The sequence below is a fragment of the Muntiacus reevesi genome, chromosome 12 (genome assembly GCF_963930625.1).
Source record: "Muntiacus reevesi chromosome 12, mMunRee1.1, whole genome shotgun sequence".
NCBI classification, from domain to species: Eukaryota; Metazoa; Chordata; class Mammalia; order Artiodactyla; family Cervidae; genus Muntiacus; species Muntiacus reevesi.
The window spans coordinates 43,205,137-43,227,251 of NC_089260.1; the positions used below are offsets into that span (position 1 = coordinate 43,205,137).

The 22,115-nt window shown below is 40.1% G+C and overlaps 1 protein-coding gene across 1 annotated transcript in view; it reads right to left on the reverse strand.

The window, feature by feature from the left end:
- The window catches only part of KCNB2 (potassium voltage-gated channel subfamily B member 2), a 402,333-nt gene extending 381,505 nt beyond the window's left edge, over positions 1–20,828 (reverse strand). The window contains exon 1 of the mRNA XM_065903190.1: positions 20,250–20,828. Coding sequence (XP_065759262.1) covers positions 20,250–20,828 — 579 coding nt within the window. The remainder of the gene's footprint in view (positions 1–20,249) is intronic.
- Positions 20,829–22,115: the final 1,287 nt, after the last annotated feature.

Genomic DNA, 22,115 nt, shown 5'->3' on the forward strand with positions numbered 1-22,115 from the left:
CCTAGAGAATCCCATGGACAGAGGAGCCTGGTGGGCTACAGTTCATCGGGTCACAAAAGAGTCAGACACAACGTAGTGACTAAACCACAACAAGGATAATATCTCTTCTATCTTTCTATTTACTCTATCTTCCCATCTAGCTAATGGATCAATTGATCTATCTACCTACAATCCATTCAGTCATTTGCTATCCTTTTGCATTATTATATCTCTGTAAGATACACTGAATAACTTAGGGAATATGAGACCTGGTAATACATGTCCTTAATCAAGAAGGTGATTTTTAAAGTGCTAATCTCAATTTTTAAATCAGATATTTTGATTTTGAAAGAATTCTTATTATTTTAAATTTGCACATTAATAAACTAATGCTCTGCCAAAGGCCTGTCTCAGTCTTAAGCTCAGAAAATGTCACTCCTCTGAAAAAGAGTAATTAAAAACCATTTATTTTCCCAAAAACAAAAACAAAAAAACATTTACTTTCCATGAGTACCTGTGTTTTTCTAACCTCCACCAAGTCATTATGGCATTTCTAAAAGAACTGGGGAGTTCTTGAGTTTCAGCATGGAAAATTTCATGGCTGAGTCTGCATTTATTTTGAGTCCAATTCTTCCTGAGCCAAATAATTATTTGCAATCAAATACATTACTGTTAATGCATCATAATGACAGGCCTTTAGGAGGTCAATGATCTGTGTGCAATGTCATAACCTACCAACAGATACTCAGATAAGAAATAGGAGCTAGTGTGCCCAACCGGAAAACACAGAGGGGTAGTCTGATCATTTCCCTCTCTCATAGCAGAGTCACTGTCTGGGAACAAGAATAGGGCTATTTTTAGCCACTCAACTTCCAGGCAGTTATATTAATATTGGTGATTAACATGAAGGCAACCATCAGGGGAAGAGCGGTGAACACAAAGGTTACGCTGTAATAAACTTCAGAATGGTCAGTGTATTCTTTTTATTTTCATCATTTCCATAATAGGACCCACTTCCTCAACATAGGCCTTTTAAGATTTAAATTTTAATTTGTATTCCAGGTTCCATTTATCTCACATATCACTATTTGGATAAATCAATAAACATTAATTTAATTAGCTGCTTTTCAAGGGTTTCGTTTTAAAACTGAGATGAAAACAATTAATTCCCTCTACATGGATGCTGTCAGAGAAGACAATGGCAACCCACTTCAGTCCTCTTGCCTGGAAAATCCCATGGATGGAGGAGCCTGGTAGGCTGCAGTCCATGGGGTCGCTAAGAGTCGGACACGACTGAGCGACTTCACTTTCACTTTTCACTTTGCTGCTTTGGAGAAGGAAATGGCAACCCACTCCAGTGTTCTTGCCTGGAGAATCCCAGGGATGGGGGAGCCTGGTGGGCTGCTGTCTACGGGGTCACACAGAATTGGACACGACTGAGGTGACTTAGCAGCAGCAGCAACATGGATGCTGTATTCATAGTCTAATGAATTATTTGAAGTGCAACAGAAGAATACCCAATGTTTATGGAAAAACAGTTCCTCCTGGTGATAGCTCAAGATGAATTCTTGTGAGTAATAATGGTAATAATAATGATAACTCTTAGATGTAAATGTTCTAGGTGTGTTCATGGACCAAGGATTCAGCTAACTAGCTCATTTAATCTTCACAGTAACTATTGGGTACAGATGGGTATCATTTTCACTGTCCTTTGAAGCTGAGCTGTGGCAAAGTCACCAAGTTGGTTAAGTGGCTGGGTCAGTGCTCCATCCCAAGGTCATCTTACTTCTCAGCCTCTGCTTCTAACCCCTGGCTCATCTCACCTACCCAGCAGCTTCCCACCAGCCACTGACAGGTACAGGCCCAAATGCTACCCACCTGCGCCCTTCTGTGGGGGTGTGGCCCCTCAGGTGGGCACTCAAGCCAGAGCAGTCCATGGCCCTCCCTGACCCGTCCAACCCAGTTTCTCCTCCTGATAGCTTCCTTAATGTCCCATGCATGCATCAGGCACCTTAATCCCTTTCTTTCTGCCTTTGTTTATACTTTCTCCATCTCCAAGTATCTTTCTGTCCTTTCTACTTAATCCTCTCCCATTCACAATGCTTTCCCCACCTGTTGAAAAAGGATACGATTCGATCCTTTCTCTGAAATGCCAAATGCCATACAAAATGAAAGGTGACTCGAATTTGCGGGGATAAAGAACATGCTCCGATCATTTTCTATCAAGTTTCTCTCCCTGAAAATTGCATGATCTCTTCAAAGACGCCTTTTCCTCTGGGCAGTGCACAAATAAATAACGGCAGAACTGGAAACACACTTTAACTTGACAGTGTCCTTTTACAGGAGAATTGCAAGAATTAAATTATAATATGATGGGAGGGGAGTTTGGAGGAGAACGGATACATGTATAGTTATGGCTGAATCCTTTTGTGGTTCAACTGAAACTAACACAACATTGTTTGTTAATTGGCTATACCCCAATACAAAATAAAAAGCTTAAAAAAACCTCAAAAACTGAAATGTGATAAGGTCAAAGGATTTAACAAATGAAAATAAATTTACTCTTAGCAGTTATCTCATTAAAACACCTAGAAGACATATATAAGGCTTAAAGTTTCCTTATATACAAAGCAACTCTTCAAACAATTATTTTATAAATTGTTAAAATGAAACACATCAAAATTAATTCATAAAAGTAATAGGAACTTTAAAAAATCTTAAAAAATCAAATTAGGAAATTCCATTAGTACAGTGAAATATCAAAATAATATTTGAACATACCTGATGACCAAGTGGCATGTTGATAGCAAATGATTTTGAGACAAAAAAAGAATACTTAATTTCTATTTTTTTAAAAAAACTCAAGCTAGAAGTTTCCAGAAAATATCTTTTTGTGTTACAAATGAAAGGAAGTTTTTCCTTAAGGTGATATCACTATGATTCTTTTAGCTTTTGTAGTAAAAACAAAGATTCTCGATCTCCCTGTTCACATTATGCTATTAAGAGTTTATTCTTTCAGACTCTCTTAATATTCCTTCAAAAGGAGATTATATTGGAGATATGTGCTGTGGTGTGCCAAGTCACTTCAGTTGTGTCCAACTCTTTGTGATCCCGTAGACTATAGCCCTCCAGGCTACTCTATGCAAGGGATTCTCCATGCAAGAATATTAGAGTGAGTAGCCATGCCCTTCTCCAGGGGATCTGTCTTAACTCAAATCTTGAAATAATCCACATTAGTGACTTTCCTGAGTAATGGGATAACACAACTTGGGCCCAAGGTCCTCCAAAGGGTGGATGACTGAATGTAAAAAAAGAATCTATCCATCTTCTAGAGGTCAGAAAGGACCACCCATCCCCTGGGGTACAGATCAAGCCCTCCTCCCCTGGTTCACACAGAGGCTACCTTTTACTTATGAAACGAGTTCCCAGAACTTGCAGTTCAGATGAAATGAGCAATCTCTCATTTCAGAGGCAAGCCTCTGAAAGCTTGCCTTTCAGCAACACCTGATGCCTTTCTTTGCATAAACTCGGTGGCATACAGAGCAGCCTACATGCTACTCTAGATGGAGAATTTATACAAAGTAAAAATGGGAAACCCACATCTGTGGCTCTCAGCCGATTTAAAAAACATAAAGTCATCTAAAATGGGCGAGATATTCAGCCTCCTTGAACTGCCTAAAACAAACTGAGCATTAGCAGGTCTCATCACGGGGCTGAGATACCCACCTCTATCTATATCGGTTGCATGTCTTATATATTGGTCATTACATCTCCATAGAGAAACAGAAATACTAGGAGACACTGGTCTGGTCACCATGTCTGCCCCCAGTGTCCTTTTCTGGCAGGTCCTGAGTGGCCACCGTGTCAGGAGCTGAAGGTAAAACTTGGAGTCTGATCCCTCAAGTGTGACAACCTAGCCGAGGATGTGACAAGGCTCAGACAGAATCTCTAGATTACCAGGATAGAGAAAGAATGAGGCGAAAACAGGAGGGAGAATCAGGTGGACATCACAGAAGAAGGGCCTCTGAGCTGAGAAACAAGGAAGGAAAGAGAAAGGGCAGAGGGCATCCCGGGTCAGGCCAGCAGTGGTGGCCACAGCAAGGTGCCAGGTGTATGCGGGTGTGACTCCCACCAGTGTACCCAGTGCAAATAAGTCAAGAAGGTGTCCCTTTTGGATGGATGGGCTGCTTGTTGAGTGCAGTAGACACCTGTCTAGACCAGTGCCCTGTCTTCAGGGAGGGTTGATGGTCTGGGATAACTGGAGTCCAGCGTACGAGGAGTGGTAAGGCATGTGGCTGGATAGAAAGGTTGGATAGGACGAAGCTTAAATGCAGAACTAGGGAGTCTGAACTAGGCTGCAGGCAATGGGAAATCAGAGGTTCAGAGTTTAGAAGTGACCCAATCAGTGGCGTGTGTTTTAAAGGTAATTCTATTGGTTACATGGAGAATAGGTGAGACGTGGGGGGAAAATGAAATGAGAAAGTCCAGTCAGTGACACGGCCACCATCCAAGTACAAGATGATCAAGGCCTTGACCAGGCCAGTGGATCCAGCAATCTCAATGGAGTTAAAAATAAATAAATAAATAAAAATCAAAAATTACATTAAATTAAAAAAAGAAAAAGAAGAGGATAAGTAAAGGCAAAAGAGCTTGCAGTAGGGACAAAGTATACACTTAGTGGAAGAAGGAAGGCCGCCTGGTTGTGATCAGAGTTCAAGAGGTGGGAAAATGGTTGTCATCAGAGAAGATTTCAAAGATAATTTTCTCCCTGGGCTAAGTCAGTTCAAGACTAGGAATAATTAAGCTGGAACTGAATGACAGATAGTCTTCCCCAGTGACACCCAAGGGGTACAGTAAGAAGATGATTTTTAGCCACACACCAACGTCTTCGATGACTCGGGCTGGGACGGGAACACTGGATGATGATGAGAAAGGACTGATAAACACAGCTGGACTGGAGGAAGTGCCATGGGAGAGTCAGGCTGCCGACAGAATGGGTACAAAACCCAGCGTGCCACTGAGTGAGGGGCAACACACACGGATTTGATATTTCTGAGTTGCAGCCCTCTTACCTGTATAATGGGATTGTTTTCTTCATGATGTTGATATAAAGTAGCGGTAGGCAAATCATGGCCCATGAGCCAGATCCAGATGCTGTCAAGGTTTATTGGAACCCAGATAGGCCCATTTCTTCCCGTGGTGTCTGGCTACTTTCACACCAGGAAGAACTAAGTAGTGGTGCCAGAGATGCATGGCCTCCTAAGCTGAAAATATTTACTACCTGGCCCTTGACAGAAAACATTTGCCAACCTCTGTTGTAAGTGGTCAACGTGAGACATCTCCCAGTTTTGTGGATGACACACAGCAGACACCCAATATAAATTCTTTCCCTCCTGCCCTTTCAGGAAGGTCATCCTAATTACTGAAGGGACAAGAAAATGTGGCCTTCACATCATGACTCTGGACTTCAGGGAACAAGGTTCGTTTTTTTACCAGGTTGTGAAGGAAGCACTATTGTTAGAAAAAATAAAAATAACTGGCTCAGGATAAGAGACTGAGTGAAAATGTAGCAAGAACTCTGATGATACTAGGAAGTGAAAGCTATATCTCACAGAAGACTTTGAAAACGAAAGCTGGTATAGCCTTGAAAAAGCGTCTGTGACTGCCTGTGTGCTCAGTTGCTTCGGTCATGTCTGACTTTTTGTGACCTCATGGACCATCTGTCCAGGGGATTCTCCAGGCAAGAATACTGGAGTGGGTTGCTGTGCCCTCCTTCAGAGGATCTTCCCAGCCCAGGGATCGAACCTGCATTTCTCACATCTTCTGCATTGGCAGGTGAGTTCTTTATCACCGGTGCCACCTGGAAAACCCATCTGTGACTGTATCAGGTATCAATTAACCACAGTCTCTTTCCCCAGAGTTAAATTTCTATTTAAGACAGAGGTTCTGGGGTTAGTGACAAGTATTATGAGGGAGTAGAAAGAAAAACCAGCTTCATTTCATGGGCAGAGCTCATGGATTAAGAGACGGAATGGGGTGGGTGAAGAATCAGTTTCTCTCAAACAAAAAGGAAAAGTGCTATTAATATTTTGACATTGCTTTTAAAGAGTTGAAAAGAAATAATATCTACCTACTCTCAGGTTCTGATGCTTAGGATGAAGAAACATAAATGCCTGTTTATAAATTAAAGACAGAGACTTTCCTAGTGGACCAGTGGTTAAGTGTCTGAATTCCCAATGCAGGGGGCCCAGGTTCAATTCCTGATCAGAGAACTAGATACCACATGCTGCAACTAAGAGTTCCGATGCTGTAACTAAGATCTGGCACAACCAAACAAATAAAAATAAATATTAAAAAAATTTTTTAATTCAAGACAAAAATGAAGTCTGGCTTTTCAGGATGCTCTCCTGTCTCTCATCTGGACTCTTCACTGTATTCAATTTCACTGACATCTGGTAGCTGTCATCTCATGAAAAGATTTAGAGCCAGGCTAAAGACAAATGTGAAATCCATTTGGAGTCAAATTAAATGGAAATCAATAGCTGTTCAAGAAAGTGTCACCCATCCAGATGGCTAATAAACACATGAAAAAAGGCTCAATATTGCTTATTATTAAAGAAATACAAATCAAAACTACAATGAGGTATCACCTGACACTGGTCAGAATGGCCATCATCAAAATATCTTCAAACAAAAATGCTGGAGAGAGTGTGGAGTAAAGGGAATCCTCTTGTACTGTTGGTGGGAGTGTAAATTGATACAGCCACTATGGAAAACAGTATAGAGATTTCTTTAAAAACTAGGAACAAAACTACCATATGACCTAGCAATCCCAAAACTGGGTGCATACCCAGAGAAAGCCACTATTGAGAAATACACATGTATTTCAATGCCCACTGCAGTGCTATTTAAAGCAGTCAGGACATGGAAGCAACCTAGATGTCCATTGACAGATGAGTGGATAAGGAAGCTGTAGTACAAACATACTATGGAATACTGCTTAAAAAATGAACAAATTTGAGTCAGTTCTAGTGAGGTAGATGAGCCTAGAGCCTGTTATACAGAGTGAATAAGTCAGAAAGAAAAAAACAAATATCATATGTTAATACATATAAATGCAATCTAGAAAAATGACACCGATGAACTTATTTGCAGGGCAGGAATGGAGACTCAGACATAGAGAACGGATGGTTGGGCACAGCAGAGGAAGGAGTGTGGCACGAATTGAGAGAGTAGCATTGAAATATATACGTTACCATGTGTAAAGCAGATAGTTAATGGGAAGTTGCTATATAGCACAGGGAACTCAGGCTGGTGCTCTGTGACAACCTAGGGGGGTAGGATGAGGTGGGAGGTGGAGAGAGGATATGTGTATACCTATGGCTGATTCCTGTTGATGTATGAAGGAAAACAACACAACATTGTAAAGCAGTTATCCTCCAATTAAAAAAAGAAAGTGCCACCAAATCAGGCCTTGATGAGGAAGACTCTGGAGGGAAGCTGAAGGGCTGAATGTGGAGCAGGCAGGGGAACAGGTTGTCTTTTGTATTCCTGTGGAAGTGCTGACCCAGGTGAATGAGCTAAGAAGCAGGTATGTGGCAAAGAGGACAAGCGGAAGGTGAGCCTCCTCAGACAGAGAGGAAATAAGAGCTGAAAGGAAGTAATAAAGACATTTCTTCCTTTGGGTTGAGCTGTAGTGAGAAAAGCATTTGGATATTTTTCAAAGTGCCCACTGGTGGCAACATGGCACTTTGGAGAACCTTTTCTTAACTAAAATTACACTGTGAGGCCACAGTATCACAGCCAGGTCAGAATGTCTGATAAAACAGCACAGACTATCAGCTGATCTTCCGACTCAGTTTCAGATGTATGCATCAAAGGGCAACGGGTAGAAAAGTTCATCAACACTTTGGCATTCACCAGATAACTTAACAAACACAGGCACACACAGAATACAAAGCAATTTTTTCCATTGTAACATTTTTTTCAATAGATAAACACACCCAATATAATGTTATTAATAAAATAAGCCTATCAAATGGTTTGCTCTCCTTTAAGCTACTTCATGTATAATCTATATACAAAACTTTGGGGGAAAAATATCATAGGTGATTAGCACTTTGTAAACATGCCATGCAATTTAAAATATTTATAATGGCTCATGAGCAAGACTTTGAAAAATAAATACCAGTGCTTAAAACAGATCTTTATTTTGAATTTTAATATTACTCATAATTCAATTACTTTACTTATATAATACAGTAATTTTCACACCTGCAGAACTCATTTACAAAATATAATAAAATGTACTAGCTTTTCTACACAGCAAATATATAAGCATAAATTCACGTTATCCTAGATTCTAGCCTACTATTTTCTTTCATTGCATATGTAGTTCACTGCATCTGTAGCAAAGCAAATTATCACCTTTTAAAAAACAAGATTGCTTACTAGTATTTTTCTGCCTCTAAACTAAAAACTACACTGAAATAGAACTGGATGCTTACCTTAAGGATATTATACAGGGTCTCTGCTAGTTTTCCACTGTATTAATGAAATACATCTAATTTATCACAGTACAAATCTGCTGCTAAACTTCATAGACAGTGGTGTGATTTATTTTCCAGTTCAACCAAATTCTGGCTGAAACAGCATGTTTGGATAGCAATGTATACATTAGATTGCTGTTCAGTCGCTAAGTCATGACTGACTCTGCAACCGCATGGACTATAGCCCGCCAGGCTCCTCTGTACATGGGATTTCCCAGGCAAGAATACTGGAGGGGGTAGCCATTTCCTTCTCCAGGAGACCTTCCTGACCCAGGGATAGAACTCCTATCTCCCGTAAGGCAGATGGGTTCTTTACCACTGAGCCATCAGAGAAACCCACAAGTTAGATAGTCCTATACAAGATGTTGCCCAAAACTTAGAGGTAACTCTAAGATGCAAACTAAAATATGAATTTTTTTTAAAAGAAAAAACTAATGTGAGAAACAAATTTGGCTGTGGATTTAATTTAGATGACACCAGATAAGACAACTGTATACCAACATCTAAAATCTCTACATTTTATATTAACATTAAATAAAACAATGATCAGAAGGTTGGAGGTTCTTTCATTCATATGCAAATATCCTGAGGTTGACTGCAGTGAAGGATGCTCCAATCAAGCAACTCCATTCAGAGCTGTGCTGGGATTACTTGGCTGTCCTTGTCCTGCTGTGGCTTAGGCTTGAGGAGCTATTTAAAGTAGCATTCAACACTTGTGGTTATGTTGAGAGTGACTCAACAAGACGTAAGTAAAAGCATGAGATCCAGGGTGGCAATGACCTCTAGCATCTTGAAACAAAATCCTGGGACACTAATGAAAATACTTCTTCCTGCTATTCTTGGACCCTTAGAACACTTCCATGGACTTAATGCCCAATCAGATTAGCTTTATATTTAAATATAAACTTTATATTCTGAACAAGCTGTCGTAATTGGATGACAAAGTTGTACCTATCTTAAGTTACCAAATACAGGTTGAAGTTTATTGCATTTTTATGCAGGTGGGTTTTTATAATACATTCTAATGAAGAGGTAGCATGGTATTACATTGAGTTGACCAAAAAGTTCCTTTCAGTTTTTCCGTAACATCGTTTGAAAAACCCAAATGAACTTTTCAGTCAACTCAGTATATGAGAAACACTCTCATACACACACACTCAAGAACTGATCTAGTTCAGGTGACACTCTGTGAAGGTTGCTGCTACAAGACACAGAAGCTTGACCACAAACATCAGTTGGAGTTATCTACTTTATAGCTGGTAATATCCAGAACTGTTTCATTTAAAGCTTTATAAAGACATTAAAGGGGATGATTTAAGTGGGGGAAAAAAATCCGTCCATTTTCTGCATTAGCTAACGAGTTAAGTTAAACACTGATGTATACACAGCTGCAAATAAATAATACATAGGTGCAGAGTCTGATAGCACTCTGATGTTCACTTTCAGTGCCTCCAGGAAAAGTTTCAGAAAGATGAGAACAAACATCTTCCTCCCCCACTTTCCACTGCCCATCACTATAGTTCTCTGTTCCCAGCTGATCGATGTCAAACAGCTTTTTTCTAGATTGGTTATGTTTGTGTGTCGACTGACAGAGCAATTGCTGAGAAGTCTCTGTCTCTTGAAATTCTTCAAAGTTCTCACTGTAAACTATAAAGCTATCATCAACTACAACGTTACAGATATAGAAAGTACAGCTTGCCTCCAATGTCACATACTCCATGGAAAATGCTGGCAGTCGCGACCTGGGAACTCTTTTATCCTTCTCTGCTCCACGGCAGAGGTAGGAAGGGTTTTAACGATCACCCTGGCTATTATTGGTGGACAAGAAAAATTTTCAGACTGACTGATGCCTTAAAAGCTCCTATCACTCGTATCATTTTTAAATAGGATATTTTAAATGAAAGATGTGTCCTGCATGAATCGCTATGATACCATAGGATCCCCCCCCCCCCCACTGCCATAAAATATAGGAGCAGTTATTGATAGTTAGTATATATGACAATCAGAGGAAAAAACAGATTGGGAGAAGGTAACTGCCTGGTGGCTAGCTAAACTCACCAAGTCACTAGTTGCTACAGACAAACCTTACATTATACAGAATTCAGATTTATACCTCAGACATTATAGATTACTGAATGTCATGGAACTCTGGGGGTTATTCTCAAATAGTATAAATCAATACTAAATCAACACCAAAATTTTAAAAATCTATCATAATCTTTGGTTATTTCACAAATTATACATTAGCAGGAAGGATTATTTTTCCCTATGTAATCATATTTTGATCAAAAGGAATTTTTATTTCAGTACTTTATCTAGAATCAACTTTGATAATTATTTTTTAAAAATCTTTCTTATCAATGGTCAATTCACATCTGTATACAGAGTCTCTGTGTTAAGAATTGTTCTTACTTTGAGACAGTAAACAAGTTTCTCTAAAGACAGATGGGTAAATTTTTCTAATCATGAACACAAAATTTTGTTTATGAATTTCAACTCTATTATTAAATTGTTAGACTGTCATTTTTAAATTAAAATCATACAAAGCATTTTGCAAAATATGAAGCATTCCCTATTGTTACTGGGACAATTTAAAATATGTTTTTTCTAGTGCTATTTTTTGCTTTTAATTCTTTTTTGTTATTTTATTTTAACTCCAAGTGTATGTATTTCTCATGAACTGTCTCTTTTGTGAAACAAGGTGGAAGGTTTGACCAGTTAAAAGAAAGTAAGTGCCCAAAACTTTTTATTTTTGATGATTTAATTTATACAGTATATAATATTAATAAAATTTCAATATTTCATATGCAATATTAATATTCAAATTGGCTACTTTGACATTCCATAATAAACAAGTATTAACAAGTTCTTTGGAAAGAGAGCATTTCATTTCATTCTATATGACAAATGTTTTTGTCAAATATGTCAGTGGCTAGAAAAAAGGGAAAGATCAGCGAAATTCAGAATAGCATCTTCCCATGTTCAGTTCCAATGCAACTAACTGCTATATCTGTACCATATTCTTGTTGTTTACTTGTTCAGTCATGTCCGACTCTTTGTGACCCTGTGGACTGTAGCCTACCAGGCTCCTCTGTCCATGGAGTTTTCCAGGCAGGAATACTGAAGTGGATTGCCATTTCCTTCTCCAGGGGCTCTTCCAGACCCAGGGATCAAACCCACGTCTCAAGCACTGGCAGGCATAGATAGGCAGATTCTTTACTGCTGAGACACCAGGGAAGCCCATATCTGTACATATCACAGCACTAAGTGATAGTTACCAGGGTGACCTGAATATCCTAACACACCAGGGGAAAAGTTAAATAGTAACAACATAAATAAACATGGATGAGGCAGAGACTAACCATCTCCTGTGGATCAAAGCAGTTAAAAGACAGCACTAACATACAACCTGGATAGCATATTAAAAAGCAGAGACATTACTTTGCCAACAAAAGTCCGTCTGGTCAAGGCTATGGTTTTTCCAGTGGCCACGTATGGATGTGAGAGTTGGACTGTGAAGAAAGCTGAGCACCAAAAAATTGATGCTTTTGAACTATAGTGTTGTAGAAGACTCTTGAGAGTCCCTTGGATTGCAAGGAGATCCAACCAGGCCATCCTAAAGGAGATCAGTCCTGGGTGTTCATTGGAAGGACTGATGCTGAAGCTGAAACTCCAGTACTTTGGCTACCTCATGCAAAGAGTTGACTCACTGGAAAAGACCCTGATGCTGGGAGGGCTTGAGGGCAGAAGGAGAAGGGGATGACAGAGGATGAGATGGCTGGATGGCATCACCGACTCGATGGGCATGAGTCTGAGTAAACTCCAGGAGTTGGTGACGGACAGGGAGGCCTGGCATGCTGTGATTCATGGGGTTGCAAAAAGTCAAACATGACTGAGTGACTGAACTGAACTGAACTGATCATACAATTAATTCAATGAAATTTTCAGGGCAAAGTTCCACTAGACATCAAACATGCTTAAAAGCTAATAGGATGGGCAAGCTATCTGACGTCAAGGCATATACATCATGGGAACTTTCTTATAAACTCTTAGTATTTGGAAAGTGTTTGTTTAGCTTATTTTTTTTTTAAACGGGAGATAAAGCTCAGATAAGAATACTTAATCTAAAACATTATTCAAACTATTCTAGAGCCTTCCAAAGTGGAGAGTGTTAAATATTGTGACCAATCCTTCATAATACTTAAGCTTACCTAAAGTAGTGCATTCGTCACTTTATAAAGTCTCTCACTTGAAATAAAGAAAACAAATCTGTTAACAACCAAAGTAGTGTATGTGGATTTTTAAAACCAGAATATTTAAATACTACTGATGTTCTGAGATAACATTAGATAATGTAGAAAGAACTCCTTAGTTGTTTTTGTTTTACTTTGAAAAAGATAATTATTTATTGAGGTTTAAAAATCAAGATTGAAAGGAATCTGAATGTCTTCTTTTAGTATTTAATGGAAACTAGTGATTTTTCAAGAGATGAAAATTAAGACTGCCCTCCTAAGACATAACCAAGAAGTAAAGAGGAAATGAAACATATATGATTTGTGGATAATTTATTTAAAAAAAAATACTCTCATGTAAGGTGATCACATAGCTTATTGTCCAAATTGGGACACTTTTTAAGAATGAAAGGAGATGTTATTAATAATTAGAATAGGGCAAAAGTCTAACAACTTTAACTGGGGTATTCTCAGCAAAACCAGGACTTATCCCCCCCTCTGCTGAAAGCACATGGGATGTGACTTTTCTAGCAATTTCCTCTTTTTTCACCTTTCTCTTTCTGATCAAACGAGGCCAAGTGGACAAAGAGTGGTGCATTTTCAGAGCAGCTTTTTGGGAAAAGCAGAGATGCATGGATCTGAAACCAAACAATGGAATAACTGAGGCATCAAAGAGAGGAAAGTGGGAGGGATTTTCAAGAGGGAGGAGACATACGTACACCTATGGCTGATTCATGTTGATATCATACAACACAATATTGTAAAGCAATTATCTTCCAATTAAAAATAAATAATATTCTTTAAAAGCCCATGTTGTTTTCTACCTTATCTGTTTTATTCTCTTATATCTAATTTCTTCCAGACTTTCAGCCTGCTAGTCTTCATGGATTATATATTTTAAAAAAGAAAAACTTATCTCCAATTGAATCATCCACAGACAAGTTCTGTTAACTCCTGTGAGCACCTCCAAACCCTTGTGCCCTGTTATCAGAAAAATGCAAAAACCTAATCTGTGCAGCCGGAATGCAGAAAGGAAAGGCCAAGAAGTGAAATCAGCAAGCATTCAACACAGAAACAGCATGACCAGTGCACTAATTAGGCCACTGACAATTCAAGGCAAGAACTAGAGTGCGGCTCAATCCACAGAGGGGCCCCACGCAGGGAGATTTCTGTGTGTATTCACATGGCATTGCTTATTTTGGATCGCCCATTTATGGTTTTGATGGTTACTGTTACTGTTAATCACTAAGAAAGTTATCAGAAAGCTAAACCGGGGGTTTTGTATGAGCAGTGTTGTTCACCTGACTATAGATAGAGAGAGAGATATATATGTGTATGTATATATGTGTGTATGTGTGTGTGTGTATAGTAGAGAATTACACGTGTGTGTATGTGTGTGGGTGTGTGTGTGTGTGTGTATACACACATGCATAACATGTGAAAGTTCTCTTTTTGGACTAAAAGGAAATAATTTATGGCTCTGCTTTCATACCTTTCTTTTTTCATTCAAAGCATGAGACTAACTGATCCATATACTATAAATAGAATCAGAATGTTAAGTATTCTTTTCCTCTTGATGAATGCACAGGAGTTTTGTTTTATTTGGATTTATTTTCTTTTTACTATTTCTGTGACTTGAAAGGTCTACACTCTAATTCCATCAGAATAGACAGGGCGGTTATCATGGAAGGGTGACCAACAGGCACCATTTCCTGGGAAACTCATAACTTTGGTCTCTGGCTCCTCAGAGAGCTGGAGGTCTAGGGACAGACTGCAGACATCTATCCTGGCCAACTTCCCTCCCGATTCAATGATAAACCAAGGTCTCCGGATCCTTCCCACGCTTGCTCTAAGGATTCTGCTGCATCCCACCAGTGATGGTGGTCATATGAATACCTTGGAGCTCATGAGCCAGAAGCAGGAAACACAATCGTTGCCTTCCTCCATTTGATGCATTCTCAGTATCATTGCCAAGAGGAGAAAATTGGTTCTTATGGGGAGGGGTGAAAAAATTCTTAGCTATTTCAATAGTTTTTAGCCCTTTAGTGTCGAACCTACCTGACAAAATCATATTCCTTCATGTGCAGTATTTTTCTTTAGAGAGAATTTAAATTTAGCTTAATTTTTTTCCTTAGGGGGTCATTACTGAAAAAGTTAATAATTCTTTACTGAATCATCCCTTGCATTTTCCTGAGGATGAAAGAGAGACAGAGAGAGAGAAGGGGGGTTGGGGAAAGGAAGGAGGAGAAGAGAATGGGGAAAAGGTACCCCTTAAAAAAGTGGCAGCTGAGGGGAAATGGGGAAACTGAAGAGAGAGAAGCAGATGATAAACAGTGGCCCCCAATGACGCAGGATCCCGTCCAACAGGACTGTTGGGTGGCTCTCTCTGTGCTGCTCAGATGAACAGAAGTGGCAATGTCCTTATATAGTCCTTATTAAGACTGCTTACAGTCTGGTTTCCTCACCCGACCCCTGGGATCGACCTGTTGGCTGCCCTAACCACAGCTGGTTGGCTTAGAGTGGGTACTTGGCCTAAACGAACACTCCCCCTGAGATTTTAGACTTGGGACAAACTGAGGATTGAACTTGTCCCTGCCCTGGTAGTTGAAACTGTGATATTTCAAATTCAGGAGCTAGCAGACACCATGTTGTTCTGCTACTACTATTGGCAGCACATTTGTTTACTTACAACCAAAAACACCTAGTGTTTCTCTGGTGTCTCAGATGGCAAAGAGTCCGCCTGCAATGCAGGAGACCGGGGTTCAATCCCTGGGTCTGGAAGATCCTCTGGGGAAGGGAATGAGAATCCTTTCCAGGAGAATCCCATGGACAGAGGAGCCTGATGGGCTACCATCCACCGGGTCGCAAAGAGTGAGACATGACTGAGCCATGAACCCTTTCACTTTCACAGACGCCTAACTCAAATAAGCAAGACTTAAGAAAGAAAAAGTAAGAAAAGAAAAAGTGTCTTTCACTACCATAACCAATGCAGGGGTAAGGGTAAGGTTCTTCAAAACATTCAGGAGACAAGAGGAAATGTACCACCATAACCCTCGCCCATAACTCAGGGAGGTTCATTCTGGGAAGCTGCCTCACATCTTCTCCACGCCTGTGACTTCTAAAGACTTCTCACCTTCCCTGGAGTAACAGACCTGTACCAGGTCTCTTGGCCCCCAAAGTTATCCTTGATCTCCCCACCATGCCCAGTAACAATCCGTTAGACGGAGAGCAGAATTTCACATGAGAAGGCTATAGAGCACTATCTGCACACCATGTCCTCTTACTTGCTGGGTTGAGGTTTGCCTCTTGGGCTCAGCCATTCCTAATTGGGTTTTTCTGAAGACCCACTGACTCCCTTTGCCCTTGACCTTCCTCAGATACCCTAGTGAGGGCACTGTACGTACTGAGTCTAGTCCCCTGCAACTCTCAGATGGGCTGTACATCTTCCTGGTCGTTTTTCATCCCAAAGGCTGAAAAGCCTGCCAGCCATAGAACCATTTCCCCTAAATAAATGCTTTCAAACACCTCTCAGACCCAGGTCGCTGTAAGCAGTATTTAAAAGGGAATCACTACTGCAGTTCCTTTGGGAAAGAGGCCAAAGAAAAAAAGAAAACGTTTCCAATTCAGAAGCTGACTAAATTGCCCTGGGCTGGAAGAGGTACAGGATCACATCTAATTCCAAATCACTGCCCAGGAAACTGGCAGCCAGTTAAGCCCATCTCCTCCCCTGGCATGTTCCTATGACAGGTGTCTCAGAGCCTGCAATTCCATGTCGTGGTAACCCAGAGATTGGTCCCAATCATCTCCCCAGGCCCATTTGACTGGACCCCACATTCACAAATAGTCTCAAATGTAAACTTTATACATTATCTCTATGGGAGGGAAAATTTACAGTCACCAGAGACACAGGATTGAAAAACAAAGCCCATCACACAGATACAAGCTCAGGTCCCATTACCAGATGATCAGTTCAGTTCAGTTCAGTCACTCAGTCGTGTCCGACTCTTTACGACCCCATGAATCACAGCAGGCCAGGCCTCCTTGTCCATCACCAACTCCTGGAGTTTACTCAAACTCATGTCCATAGAGTCAGTGATTCCATCCAGCAATACAGTGCCCCCCAAAACACTTTGTTTTTCACAAAGTGTCTATTTTGGGAAAGTACAATTGTATTTCATGGTATTTTATAAATGTGTAAAAATGTTAATTTGTTAAATATAGACATTTTAAATATATCACACTTTTAAACTCTATTTGCCATTTTTTTTCACTAACTAATATACTAGAAAGTTCAATGAATAGAAATGACACCAAGGAGCATGTTCTATAAGAGCTGAATTGTTACTGTCAGGGTCATACCCAGAGATGGTATGACAGATAAGCGGGCCTTGTAATAATTTTACATATCACAGTGGATACACCTAGGACAGACTGAACAATTATTACATAATAGATTACTGAGTATTTATATTCCATGTCAATGAATAGATATTTTAACTTACTATGGAATATTTGATAAAAAATGTCTAATTTTTCCTGCTATACTAGGGATTATACAATTTTATAACATTTATATTTTACTACAGAAATATTATAAAATACAGAAAAACCAAAAGAGACAAAAACAAATATTTTCTAGGATATGAAATCCCTATTTACGCTAAGAGAATATTTATTAAATTCTGGAGAGAAAGGAGTGATTCCACATGTCTACTCTAATGTGTGTAGTGCACAGAGACCATCTATAAACATTCAACTGAATAAGCAATAACTGACGGCAACCCACTCCAGTCTTCTTGCCTGGAGAATCCCATGCGCAGAGGAGCTTGGTGGGCCACAGTCCATGGGGTCACAAAGAGTCGGACATGACTGAAGTGACTTCACACACACACACACACACACACACACACACACACACAACCAATAACTGAAAAAGCAAGGTAAACAGACACTCTCCTCCAAAGTTATCTTACCTCTCAAGCAAGTTAGAAAAAAAACAAACAGATTCCAAGCATTCCTGCATAAGAATTTCATAGCACAAACAGGATCTTGATGTACCTATAATATAGTAAGAGCTAGAATACAATCCTACTGAAGCACTGACAAAATGAATTTTCCCCAAGTTGTAAAAATACTATTCACACATATTCACACACACATCACATTAGCACTCCCCTCACCAATAATTATTCCAGAAAAATAACAAGTCAGACAACTAGAAAAGAGTACAGGAAAGGTAGTTAGTGGTTTGTATAAGGCATCATTCAGAGCTGTTTCTAAAAGGCTCCAAACCTCAGACAAATGAACAATACTTTCACTTAACTACCATGCAATCAAATGTAAAGAATTTGTATAATATTTCCCCATTCAAACAGAGAGGGAAATTTACACATTTAAACAAACAAACACAAATCCTTTATGAAAATTTAGTAGAGAATCTACTTAGGCTAGCAGAAATTCGCTTAGCTTGATTAATAATTTGGAACCAGATTTATCATTTACAACTTCACAAAATCTTCCAAAACCAAGGTCTTAGCTGCTGGGTATAGTTTTTGGGTAGATATCTGTGCAAACAAAATCTGAAGCAGGTTTAAATACTCTATCTGATGTAGAGGGGTGTGTTTATATGCTATATTATATACAACTATATACAATAGATCATTATCAACAACACCTTCTTGGAGATCAAGACATGGCTCTGTGTCTAAAATTTAGAGATTAAACAAATTCTGTCATCTCAGGAATGAAATTACTGACATTATTGCATCCTTATCAGGAATTCTTCAGAAAAAAATATGTGCATACTTGAAATTTTTTTCTATAACAATACTTAATTTTAGGTGTGTGTTAATAATGTTATCAGCAAATAAATCAAATTGGCCTTTCAAATTTTGTTTGATTTAGCTGCTTATATTTGGCTAACTCCCTCTGGACCATCTGGTGGTACAATGATTTATTCCTCAATTGCCTGAAATCTTGAAAGAGTTCATTTGACACCCAAAATACTCCCCTAAACCCAGAATTTATCTTATTCAGCTTCAAAATTCACTCCATGTTTTTAGTAATAACTCAAATGTGTAACTTAAAGGTTTGACATTGGAAAGAGTAGTAACCTTTCTCAACCAAAGTCCACATCTCTCTCTTACAGATAAAACAAAAGGAAACAAATTATTCATAACTACAAAAGACCTAGTTGAAATCTTTCATTTGCCACAAAATGTGCATTTCCTCATCATGAACAGCAGAAATAACATTTCATTCCATTTAGTTCCACATCCTGGCCGGAAAGTAAAATGCCTTTATAAGTCAAAAGATGCAAAACTAGAAATATCAATCAGTGCAAGAAGCAGTTTTATGATAGTCTGCATCCAGTTGATAATTTATGTTATTTACATGCTGTAGACTATAATGGAGAATTTTAATTTTCAGTCAAAGGAACACAGAATCAATTATATTTCCATAATTTTTTTTACTGTTTATAAGAAAAGAAAACTGGGAAAAAAGACAGTAAATAATCCAAAGAATTTATAGGATTATTCACTGTTTTCTCTTCTCTACTCCATATTCCATTTTCAACTAATTGGCACAAAATGTCAATCCTATGCTTCTGCAGCTAAAGATGACTCTTTGGGCTTTTTACTTACAATTCATACGGAAATAAAGAACTAAATATATGCAATGAAAATCAGTTTCTGCTAACCCTCAAAGCTCCAAATAGATTTATATAAACACTGTCATGCAATTGAATTAAATACTAAAACTAGTGGCCAAAATTTTTACTCTTAGATTGAGATGTATCCAAGACCAATGGAAAAATGTGAACTGACCTTCCTTTTCAGCCAACACTTTATGATCTGAGATATGGGAACATCTCAATTGTGAACACAATTATACACCAACAGAAACAACACTGTTAGAACAGACCTCACAAGAGGAAGTCAATCGATGCTCGCTGACAATGATTCACCCCTTACCCTGCCTCATAAGGCTGATCCTTCCTCATGTGGGGGCCCCCAGCCCTGCTGGTCTACACTGGACCATGCTCTCCAGTCTCCCCTGCTCCTCCAGAGGACCAGGCCAAGAGGCACCTCCTCCACTTTCAATGACAGCACCTCACTCCATTCAGGATGGTGCCCAGGCCTCTCTGCAAGACTCCACACCAGATGGATCTGAGTTCATGTTTTCCCCTTAGCCTCCAAGTCACCAACCCCAGACGGTGTCTGGGTGGTGAGCAGTCTTCAACATCCAAGCACCTAGGCTGTTCCCAAGTAACAAAAAAACACTTAGGAAGAGTAATGCCATTGTATGCCTTATCAATAAGAATAACTCGATTTCACGCCATAAGATCTTGGAAAGTACATCTCCCTGCATAGCCACCCTATGCTACGTCTTACCCAAACATCTTAAATCATGAAAAGCACACTTTCTAGAATATAGGGACCGCCTTTTCGAACCACGCGTAGGAAAGTCACACTCTTGTCTTTCATACCTTGGCAGCCACGGACGAGTTGGGCTTCTCCAGCAGGTCCCAGAGTTTCTTTCTCTTCTCAGGGCAGCAGGTGTTATCAAACTCTTCACCCTCACGTTCCCGCATGGTCTCCGCCTCCCGCCGGAGTTCTTCGTTCATCTGCTCCTTCTTTTGATGATACCTGGCTTGGCAGCACGACTCTAAGTAGATCTCATCGATCCCCCAGTAGTCAAGCTCTTGGCCGAAAGAGAGAGCGCACATTTCTTCCATCATGTGGAGTTTCCCTGTCCGGTAGAAATTTAAAATGGAAGTGAAGGCTCCTGGGTGCCGATCGAAGAAATACTCGTTCTCGTTCAGGTTGTAGTCATCGCACACCTCCAGGAGGCTCTCGTGTGTGTTGCAGTCCCGGAGCTTGCCCAGGCGGGTCCTGGGCAACCGGTCCAACGTTCTCCACAGGACCTCGTGGTTGAGGCCCCCCACGTTGATCTTCACCCTCCGGGAGCACGTTTTGCTCCTAATGATGTCCACTGGTTCCGGTGGAAGAGAAAGTGTCGACCTTGACGTCTTCCTGTTTAAGCCAGGGGGAACCTTCTCTGCCATTTTGGACTGCACAAAGGGTCCTCAAAAGGATGAGTCGCTGGAAGGTCAACTCAAGCTAGATCCCTCTGCAGCAGGCATTTCCACGGAGGCACCTGGAAGAAAGCAACCACAAAGCCTCTGGTTACTTGCATTTTTCCTAAAGCATTTCCTGTTCTATGAGATCACTCCGCTGTTCACGCACAACCCGGAGGTATAATAATAATTACTGTGTATTGATGGAGATGTATATCTTTGCTAAAACTTAAAAGGCATAAGGAGGAAAAGACCACACAATGTACTATGCAGAAGAAGCTGTATTCAATTTTTTATACACCTATAGGCAGACAGCTCCCAAATTTGTCACTGGAGACCTCTTTCTCAAGCTCTGAACTATCCCTGTGCTGATCAACTCTTCCCAAATGAAACGCAGACACATCAAGCTAAACCCAGCACACTTCCAACCTTCCCCATCAGTTCATGTTCCTTCTCAGATGTGTGGTCCTCTGTACCCCGATACTGAGCTACGCAAGCTAAAACTCTAAGAAGTTCCCATCCATCTGTCCACATGCAAATAAGCACCAGGTCTTAACCAACTGAACCTTCTGAACACTGCTTAAGCCCTCTGCCTGTATTACCCGGTCCCTGTTAAATTGTTCATTGCAGTGTCTCCTGTTGCAGCCCAGACTCTAAAGTAGGGGGGCTTCAGTAGTTGCAGCATGTGGGCTCCATAGTTGCCACTCCTGGGCTTTACAGCACAGGCTTAATAGTTGAGGCACATGGGCTTAGTTGTCCCACGGCATGTGGAATCTTTCTGGAGCAAGAATCGAACTCCTGTCTCCTGCATTGGCAGATGGATTCTTTACCACTGAGGCACCAGGGAAGACCCCTTACCTAGATTTCTACAACAGCATCTGAAACTAAATCCTGAGCTCTGGTTTTGTCCACATTAAAAAAAAAATTCTCTGTACAGCTTCTAGAATGATCTGCTAAGAAACAAATCTGATTTAACCATGCTTTAATCCCTACAAACACCCAATGTAACTGGCAGTATGAAGTCCCCAGAGCCCTGGTAGATGTGACCTACCTCTCCATCCCCACCTCTCATTCCTCCTTCATCACTGTATTCCAGCAACCCCAGACTATACACACTATTCTGTTTCAAGCTCCTGGCCTTTGTTCATGCTGTGTCCTGGAAGGGCCTCCACCTTTCCCATTTCCTTTTGACTAACTGCAGCTTTCTCTTTAAGACTCAGTTCAGACATCACCTCCTCCAAAAAGTCCTCCATGATACATCTCCTCCAGGATCCT